This window comes from Equus caballus, chromosome 6 (assembly GCF_041296265.1).
Source record: "Equus caballus isolate H_3958 breed thoroughbred chromosome 6, TB-T2T, whole genome shotgun sequence".
Classification (NCBI taxonomy): domain Eukaryota; kingdom Metazoa; phylum Chordata; class Mammalia; order Perissodactyla; family Equidae; genus Equus; species Equus caballus.
The window spans coordinates 27,034,393-27,044,325 of record NC_091689.1 but is presented as its reverse complement, the minus strand read 5'-3'; the positions used below and the strand labels follow the sequence as shown (position 1 = coordinate 27,044,325).

General features: G+C 52.2%; 1 protein-coding gene across 2 annotated transcripts in view; it reads left to right on the top strand.

The window, feature by feature from the left end:
* Positions 1–22: 22 nt before the first annotated feature.
* The window catches only part of THAP4 (THAP domain containing 4), a 45,256-nt gene continuing 35,345 nt past the window's right edge, over positions 23–9,933 (top strand). The window contains exons 1-2 of one of the 2 annotated variants that reach the window (XM_023642798.2): positions 23–215; positions 2,518–3,677. In XM_023642798.2, the coding sequence (XP_023498566.2) occupies positions 139–215; positions 2,518–3,677 (1,237 nt within the window). In that variant the 5' untranslated portion in view covers positions 23–138. Of the gene's footprint in view, positions 216–286; positions 825–2,517; positions 3,678–9,933 lie in introns of those variants that run through there. The other variant, XM_070269685.1, reaches the window with a different exon arrangement.

The following is a 9,933-nucleotide window of genomic DNA, read 5'->3' as shown; positions in this document are numbered from 1 at the left end:
GGCGGGGCCGCGGGGCCGGCTCCCACGTCCCGCAGCCGTGTCGCCGCGCGCCCTCCCCTCGGGGCGGTCCCGCTCGGGGCTCGGCGCGGCGAGACGACGGCCGGAGCTTGGCGGTGGCGCGGCGGCCGGAGGCCCGAGATGGTGATCTGCTGCGCGGCCGCGAACTGCTCCAACCGGCAGGGCAAGGGGGAGAAACGTGCCGTCTCCTTCCACAGGTAACCGGCCCCTCCCGGCCCGCCGCCCGCGCGGCCCGGCGGCCACGCCCCCGCCCGGCCCGGCCCGGCCCGGCCCGGCCCCGCGGGGAAACTGAGGCCGCGCGGCCCGGCCCGAGGCGCGGGGGTGCACTTTGTGCGCCGGGCCTTGGGGCCGGTCCCGCTAGTGAGTCAGCGCCGGGAGCTGTGTGACCTTGGCCCGCGCCGCCGTCTCTGGGCCAGGCGCCTCGGGCCACCGCGGCCACCCCACGGCCACCCTCCAGCCACCAGGCGCCCACCCCAAGGCCACCCGTCCGCCCACTTGGAGGCCACCTTACGGCCTCCACCACCCTCTCACCCCCACTCCGCGGCCACCCTGCGCCCCATTGATTCGGGTTGGCGCCGCCAATTTCCAGAAACAGTGTATTCTGGAAAAGCTCTTCCTTAGGTCAGTTGTCCTCTTGCATCTGCTGTGACTTTTCTGCTCTTTTGATCGCGGGGGAGCCTGCCTTGATCTCTGCGATCAGGAATGTGGCCGAGCAAAGGCAACTTGTATCCTTAATACGCGCTCCAGACGCTCTGTTACTAGAAGGGTCCTGGCAGCCCCGGGGAGAAGTGGCTCTGCGCGTGGAGGTGAGTCCTGGAGACGCGCTCCGACAGCATTCTCCGGGGAGCGGGGCCGGCCCCCTCCTCAGGCGAGGCTGACCCTGCGCGCTCGTGGAAGGGGCCCCTTCCCACTTCTTCCTGGGCTCCCGCGGAAGCTGGCCCACCGCAGGCCGAGGGGTTTGCCCTCCGCCTGGCCTGGCCTGACTCCTTTCGTGAGGGCTCCTGGAATTTAGCTATTTCAGCGAGTCCTTTTCTGCGGACTTCCACACTGGAGGTCCCAGAACAGTGAACTAAAGGGACGACTTTAAAAACCTCGTTGCAGATACTTCCGTTTTATGGTGCAGTGTGTTATTTAAGTTTTAAAGACCTGACTGACACTGGTTATTTATAGTCTCATTGAAAGTTACAATGGTTTGTTCTTAAGTTGTTACAATCTAGCGAAAGACCTGGTAATGTTAGATTATTTCAGAGGTCAGCCACCGTGTTTTCTTGACAGTTTCTTTCAGAGCCTGTGTCCCAGAAGTTTTGTTACTGTTTTCCAAAATGAGGCAAAGCTATGTAGACAGGGCCTCTCTTGGCTTTGGTATTGGTCTAATGTGGGGGCAGAGGACGGGCAAATTGGGGGAGGGGGTCTTTGGGAAATGGGCTCACAAAGCATTGCAAGTTTAGAAGGTCATGTTGCTTAGAACTTCTGAGGAGTTAATATCCACCCTGGTCTTCAGCGGCCTCAGGTGGGTTAGATGACTTTTGGTGGAGCAGAGAGCCCTCTGGAACGACCCCCCCCCCCCCCACGCCCCATGTGCACAGTTCAGTCAGTTTTCTTTTTGATTTTATTTTTTCACCTTTTCTCCCCAAAGCCCCGCAGTACATAGATGTGTATTCCTCGTTGCGGGTCCTTCTAGTTGTGGCATGTGGGACGCTGCCTCAGCGTGGTCTGATGAGCAGTGCCATGTCCACGCCCAGGATTCGAACTAACGAAACACTGGGCCGCCAGCAGCGGAGCGCGCGAACTTAACCACTCAGCCGCGGGGCCAGCCCCTCAGTCGGTTTTCTCAATAGAGATCTTGCTGCCTTACTGAGAAGAAATACTCACTATCTGGTTCAGTATCCTCCAGGGACTGGCTGCTTTCTGAAGGGAGCAGTTTGACTTGTGGTAGTGGAAGGGCAGTAGGAGCGCACAGCTGCAGCTCTGGAGTCTGCTCTCCTCATCTCCTTGAGCCACAGCTGGGGCCAGGCTCGGTGCCGCGTGTCTAGGATGCTCTGCTGGCGACATCTGGCCTTGCTTAGGAATAGGGCAGCCAACCCTCCCGGTTTCTTTCGGCATCCAGGTCCTGCATCCCAGGCACAGCAGGAGGGTTGGTCAGCTGTGAGCTTCTAGGAACTGTTTGCAGGGCTTCCTGCAGCCTTTCCTGTTGTCCTGATGCCGTGCTGTGCTGTGTGCCCCAGCATGTCTCTCCCTGCAGGGCACTTAGCACAGCCTGGGAGGAGAGCCTTGCTCTCCTGCCTTCTCTGTAGACGGTAAGCTCCTTAAGGGTAGACAGTGGCTCTTTCACCTTTCTGTTCTAGTGATAAATTGCAAGTAAGAGGTATTCCTTAAATCTTTACTAAATGTTAAATACAGGTGTGGGTGTTTGCAGAAACACTTGTTTTGCTTTTATAGTTGATCATTTTTGGGGGAGACGTTTGATTGTTTTTGATTACTTTGTCATTTGTCCTGCAGATTTCCCCTCAAGGACTCAAAACGTCTGATCCAGTGGTTAAAAGCTGTTCAGAGGGATAACTGGACCCCGACCAAGTATTCTTTCCTCTGTAGCGAGCATTTCACCAAAGATAGCTTCTCCAAAAGGCTGGAGGATCAACACCGCCTGCTCAAGCCCACGGCCGTGCCCTCCATCTTTCACCTGACTGAGAAGAGGGGGGCTGGAGGCCATGGCCGCACCAGGAGAAGGGACACCAGAAAGGCCTCGGGGGGCCTGAGGCGACGTACAGGTGAAGCAGGCGGGAAGGTGGCTGCTGCGGGTTCGTCGTCGTCCTCAAGTGGAAACCTCATGGCCAAGCCAGAGTCCCGCAAGTTGAAGCGAGCCGCTCTGCAGGGGGAGAGCGCGCCCAGGGCCGCCCAGGAAGCCGCCAGTCAGGAGCGGGCGCAGCAGTCTCTGGAAGGGACTGCAGGAGACGGTGTGGCAGCCACAGTGACAGGCAGCCAGGCAGAAGCAAACGCGTCTGCTGTAGATGCTAGCGACAAGACCACCACCTCCCCCGCCGCGGGCCTGGTAGATAAGAGTGGCATTTCCGTGGATGACTTTACCCCCCCAGGATCTGGGGCATGCAAATTTATTGGCTCACTTCATTCTTACAGTTTCTCCTCCAAGCACACTCGAGAGAGGCCGTCTGTCCCCCGAGAGCCTGTTGACCGAAAGAGGCTGAAGAGAGACGTGGAGCCCAGCTGCAGCGGGACCAGCCTGGGGCTGGACAAGGGCTTGGCCCAGAGCCCCCCGAGCTCATCACTCACGGTGACGCCTCAGAAGCCCTCCCAGAGCCCCTCTGCCCCTCCGACCGACGTCACCCCGAAGCCAGCCGCGGAAGCTGTGCAGAGCGAGCACAGTGACGCGAGCCCCATGTCCATCAACGAGGTCATCCTGTCCGCGTCCGGGGCCTGCAAACTCATCGACTCGCTGCACTCCTACTGCTTCTCCTCCCGGCAGAACAAGAGCCAGGTGTGCTGCCTGCGGGAGCAGGTGGAGAAGAAGAACGGCGAGCTGAAGACCCTGCGGCAGAGGGTCAGCCGCTCCGACAGCCAGGTGCGCAAGCTGCAGGAGAAGCTGGACGAGCTGAGGAGAGTGAGCTTCCCCTACCTGAGCAGCCTGCTGCCCCCCAGCCGAGGTCAGTACTGGAGCCGCGGGCCTCCCCCGCTGCCTGCTCCTCATCAGGGGTTTCTTGCTATGTGGCCGACAGCCCCCAAGCACTTGTGTGTGCAGCATGCGCCCTGCCGTCTTGGGAGCAGGCTCTGCTAGTAGCCATCCCTCGTGGACAGGGAACCCAGGTTGGAGAGCTTACCCCACTGGCTCCAGGGCACTCGAGGGGCATCTGTGGCTGTGGGGGTTCAGCCGGTGGGAAAGGAGGCAGTTCAGGTCAGCTGGGAAGGCCAGAACTGCTCAGTGAATGGTGCCTGGATGGTTGGTTTTCCACCTGAATGGGGAAAGGCAGCTTCTGTTGCATCCCTCACACAAACGTAAATTCCAGGTGAGCTTGGACCTGAATGTAAAATAAAATAACATAGTAAACTATTAGGAAAGTTATAGGTGACTCTTAAAGTCATGGAGAGGTTCTTTCCATTCATGCTTTAATGAGTATCCTTGAAGTTAAATATTTTGAACTTTAATAGTAATTTGTGTAAAATTTTAAGCATCTGTTCAAGTAGGATGCATTCTCTTTTGTAAAAGTTAAAACAGTATAGGGGCCAGCCCCATGGCCTGGTGGTTAAGTTCAGTGTGCTACGCTTCCGCGGCCCGGGTTTGGTTCCTGGGCACAGGCCTACACCCCTCTTTGGCGGCAATTCTGTGGCAGCAGCCCACATACAACAAGAGCAAGATTGGCACAGATGTTAGCTCAGGGCGAATCTTCCTCAGCAAGATGAAATAGCTAAAACAGTACGGAAATATATACACTAGAAGTGACAATTCCCATCCCCCACCCCTCCCGGTGTTGTCTCCTTCCCTCCCCAAAGCCCGGGTACAGCGCAGTCCCAGTCGTAGGTCCTCGTTCTGCGACGGGAGCCGCTCCCCAGCCTGGCTGCTGACGGGCGAGTGGTGTGGTTCCTCGCCCGGAACTGAACCCGGGCCCCTGAAGAGAAGCGTGCCAAACTTCACCACTAGGCCATCAGGGCTGGCTCCGCCTCCCAACCTTTATTCTTTGTTGCTAGTAAAATTTGGTGCGTAATCTCTTAGACTATTTTCTGTGCTTTCATGTGTGTATCTTTGTACCTATACAAATAGGTTAGATATATTTTTTTATGTGTTTGTTGGCTATACTTCTGCTTTTCCCCGTTTTACTGTTTAGTCTTTGTAAACATTAGTTTCTAGATCTTCTTTACGTGTTGAGGATAGTATCTTTTGCCTCTTATATACATGTACGGGGAAAACATTTCCCTACCACGTCGTTCATTTAATCTGGATCAATGCTTGTCTTCTGGGATATAAGCAACACTTCAGGTAGGAAATGACTCTGTGTGCCAGGCTGTTCAGGACCTTCTGGACCCCAGGGCAACAACCATTAGCACAACCCAAAACAAGAAGCAAAACTCATGCTGTGTGTTTCCAGATGCATCCTGGGAGAAGGACAGCTCCAGCTGAGGACCACCGGTATCCTGGTCAGAGTTGTCCGCTGTGTTTTCCTGTCACATTAAAGCTGTTTTTGTAGTTTATCATTCCCAATAGTACTGTTTGGTACCTTTATCTGTTCTTCTTGGTCACACTCCCCGAGGTTTGTCCCCGTTCCAGGTCTTTCCAAGCGACCAGCCCTGAGTCCGTTGATCAGGTCTACGTTGTTGCTTCTGCCTCGTGAATCCTCCCCGCTTTCCACTGTCTTCGGTTTTATTGCGTCGTTGTTCTGGCTCCTGGAGGGAAGCGCTCAGCTTCTTCGTGTACAGTTGCCATATCCTGACACCTGTCCCTTCTTCTGCCCCTCTGCCCCCAGGCCATGGATTTGCCTCATGCTGCTCTCATTGCTGTTCATTTCTAGATAAAACAGTCTGGATTCCCTCTTTAACCTGAGAGAGTTAGAAGGGTGTGGACAGTTTTAAAGTGGATGGATTGGGGGAGGGGAGCCAAGTTTTTGTAATTATTTTTTAATTTTATTGCCTTAAGGTCCAGTAATATGGTCGCATAGATATCTGCTTTCTGGAATCTTTAGTGCTTTCGTTGTGGCTTCGCACACAGTCCATTGTGGTGGCTGTTTGGTTGTGGTTTGAGGAGAAGGCATCCTCCCCACTAGCTGCTTACGTTGTCCCTCAGCTGAGGCTGGATGTAGCTTACTTGTGTTTGTCAGCAGATCTGTTTCCTAACTTCCGTATCACCTGACTATGGACTTCTAAGAGAGGGAAGGTGGGTCTCCCTGTGATCCTGGAGGTGCCCCTTTCCTCAGGTGTGTCTGTCCAGTTTTGCTTTATGTCTCAAGACCAGGTTGTTAGGTGCATAAGTGTTTCTGACTATTATCAACACAGAAAACCCCTTTTTGTCCCTGTTAAAGTCTTATTTCTTCATCTCCTTATTTTCAACCTTATTATATCCCTTTATTTTATACCTATGTTTTAACTCAATCTGAGAGCCTTCATCTTTTTATAGAGTAACCTTTTTTTTCCTTTTTCTCCCAAAGCCCCCCAGTACATAGTTGTGTATTTTTAGTTGTGGGTCCTTCCAGTTGTGGCATGTGGAACACCACCTCAGCATGGCCTGACGAGCAGTGCCATGTCTGCGCCCAGGATTCAAACTGGTGAAACCGTGGGCCCCCGAAGCAGAGCACGTGAACGCAACCACTCAACCACGGGGGGGCCCCTATAGAGTCGTTTAATCCATTTACAATTGTGATTATTGATAAGTTGGAATTTGGGCCTGCATTTTATTTAATTGCTAACTTGTTAGGCTTTCTTGTTATTTTTCTATTCTTCTGGTGGATGTCTTTCAGCTTCTGAAACAGCCGTTTCAGCCTTTCTTTCTGTAAGTGCTCAGAGGTGATCGATTCCTGTGTCCTACACTCCCAGCTCCTTACCCTCCACTCCGCAGCTCGAGACTGTCTGATGTTAGTTACATATTCTTATTTTCCCCATCAAACAGCCATGATTGGATGTAAGTACACGTTTTATGTGTTACTTTATTTACCACTATTTATTGTATCCGTATGTTTCCTCCTTTTTGGAAATATTTAGTGATATTTTTGGAACTCATACAACAGTAAAATTTTGAGAGGAATCGAGTTTGAGATTCTCCTTAGATGCTGATGCCACAGAGCCAGCCCCCGACCTCTTGAAGCTGCATCTGTGTGTCTGCAGTGTCCGGGGAGGTCGGAGATGTTTAGAGCCATGGAATCGGATGGAGTTTCCTGGAGAAACTGTAGCTGGAGAAGGGCCAGCGCCCAGCCTGGGAGCGGGCAGTGTTGGTAGAGGTGCCGCTGAAGAGGGCCCAGGAAAGGAGACTGAAAGTGTGGAGCGTGGACTCACAGGAGCCATGAGGGGAAAGGGGTGTTGCAGAAAAGAGGGCTGCTCCTTTCTCATCAGAATGGAGAAGAGGTGGCTGGACTTGGCCACAGGGGATCACTGGTGACAGCGGTCTCCTTGGAGCAGTGGGAAGGGAGCTGGGTCTCGAGTGTGTGAGGGGGGCATGGGAGGGAGGACCAGGGACGAGGCACTTTGCTTAAGAGGTTTAGCCGTGAAGGGAGTTGGGAAACTGGATGGGAGCCAAAGGTAGCAAACATGGCTCAAGGAGAGTTTTGTTTCTAAGGTGGAGATAAGCGAGCAGGTGTCTGTGCTGCAGGTGGGACCAGGTGGAGAGGAAGAGCCTGAGGGCCAGGGAAGAGTGAGCTGGGCCCTGAGGAGGTGCAGGGCTGCGCTCCGCCGCCCAGGATGGGGCAGAGAGCAAGGGGACAGATGCTGCGCTGGCAGAAAGGGTGCCCTGCATCTCTGCTCCTTGTTCCGGAGTGTGAGGGGCACTGGCTGGGAGTGGAGGGCGATGCGGGGGGTTAGGTGAGTGGCACGGGGAGAGGGGAAGGGAGAGAGGCACCCTGACTTGGGCTCCACGGCCCGCCCGGGCCCTTCCCAGATCCCTGTCACCAGCTGCTGTCTCTCTGATGTCTTCCCCAGAAGGTCCGCTCTCTTGATGGTTCCCAGGGCAGGGCTGTCATGAACCTGTTCATCAGTGACGGAATCTTTCGGTCATTTTTTAGGGACTTTATGTCGCAGGGGCTCTACCATGCTTATTCAGTCCATTATCTTTACCCAATCCCTTTGTTTTGGGACAGATTCCCTGTAGCAGAGCAGCTGGGCCAGTGGCCTCGGGTGCCAGGGCTCAGAGGTTTGCCCTCTGGACAGCCGGTGCTGACGGCATTCTCACAGGGCGCAGCGCTCCATCCCTGAGCCCACTCCAACTCGGGGTGTCTTGACGTTGTAAAACCTGGGGCACTTCCGTCAGAGTCCGTCATTAGCCTTTCTGTGCCCAGTGAGGGCGAACATTCTTCCATGTCGAGTATCTCTGTCACTCCCCTGCCGTGCCGTCGCCCACCTTGCTTGCTGGGCTCCGAACCTTCCAGGTGGAGCCAGGTCGTTCATGCTGTATCCGGTGGGATGGCACCTTCCTCAGTGTGCCCCTTGAGTACTTGGTTCAAAAATACTTGTTTTCCTCCTGTTCCTTGATGCCTTGTACACATAATCTAAAATCAATCTAGAGTTGTAAAACCATTTTATTGTGGAAAATCTTGAACACATACAAATTAAGCAGAAAAGTATAATAGCTCCCCATGTCCCTGTCAGCTTCCACGTTCATCGGTATTCTGCTATTCCTGTTTCATCTGTATTTCTGCCTACTGCCCACCTTCCACTGATTATTTTTTAATTAATAGATTGTTTCTTGGGAAAGTTTTAGTTGGACAGAAAAATTTAGCAGATAGTACAGAGCGTCTCTCCCCCGTCCCCCGCATTTTCCCCTGCTGCTAACATCTTGCGTGACCTCCGGTTAGTGTGGTTCATTCCTGACAGGTGAGGAGCCGATATTGATAGAGTGTTAGTAACTAAGTCCACAGTTTACGTTGACGGTCACTGTCTCACTGTCATGTAGTTGGATTTTGACAAATGCGTCATCTCGTGTACCCACCGTGGCAGTATCCTACAGAGGAGGTGGGTTGCCCTGCAAGCCCTGTGCTCCGTCTGCCTCTTCATCCCTTGCGTCCTAACCCCTGGCAACCCCTGATCTTTACACTGTTTCTATGGTTTTGCCTTTTCTAGGGTGTCACAGAGTTGGCGTACATGGAAACCATGGAATAGAGTGTGAAGCCTTTTCTGGTGGGCTTCTTTCACTTAGTGGTATCTGTGTAAGGTTCCTCTCTGTCTTGTTGTGGCTTGAGAGCTCATTTCTTCTTTTTTTTTCTCTTTTTTATATTGAGTTAAAATACATGTAACAAAAAATTTACCATCTTAACTGTTTTCAAATGTAAACGTCAGTGGTGTTAAATACATTCACGTTGTCAGGCTCCGTCACCACCATCCATCCCCATAACTCTTGTAAATCTGAAGCTCTGTACCTGTTAAACAATAACTCCCACTGCCCCCCTCGCCCCTCAGCCCCAAGCCTTGGCAGCCACTATTCCGCTTTCTGTCTCTATGATTTTGACTACTCTAAGCGCTTCATATGAGTGGAATTATACTGTATTTGTCTTTTTGTGACTGGCTTATTTCACTTAGCACAATGTCCTCAACGTTCATCCACGTTGTAGCATCTTGCAGAATTTCCTTCCTTTTTAAGGGTGAATATTATTCCATTGTGTGGATATACTACATTTCGTTTATCCATTCATTGATTGATGGACACTTGGGTTGCTTCCACGTTTTAGCTAATGTGAATAATGCCGCTGTGAACATGGGTGTGCAAATATCTTTTTGAGACCCTGCTTTTGCTTTTTTGTCTGTCTACTCAGAAGCGAAATTGCTGGTTCATATGGTAATTCTATGTTTAACTTTTTGAGGAACTTGCATACTGTTTTCCATTGTGGCTGCCCCATTTTCCATTCCTATCAACAGTGTACACAGGTTCCAATTTCTTTGCATCTTCACTTGTTTTCTGCTTTTTGCTAGTAGCCATCCTAATGGGTGTGAGAGGGTATCTCATTGTAGTTTTGATTTTCATTTTCCTCGTGATTAGCGATGTTGAGCATCTTTTCATGGCTTATTGGGCGTTCATATATCTTCTGTGGAGAAATGTCTATTCAGGTCCTTTGCCCATTTTTGAATTGAGTTGTTTGGTTTTTTGTTGTTGAGCTTTAGTTCTCCTCTGTATATTCCGGATATCAATCTCATCAGAAATATGATTGGCAAATATTTTCTCCCATTCTGTGGGTTGACTTTTTTACTCTGTGCATGGTGCCTTTTGATATACAA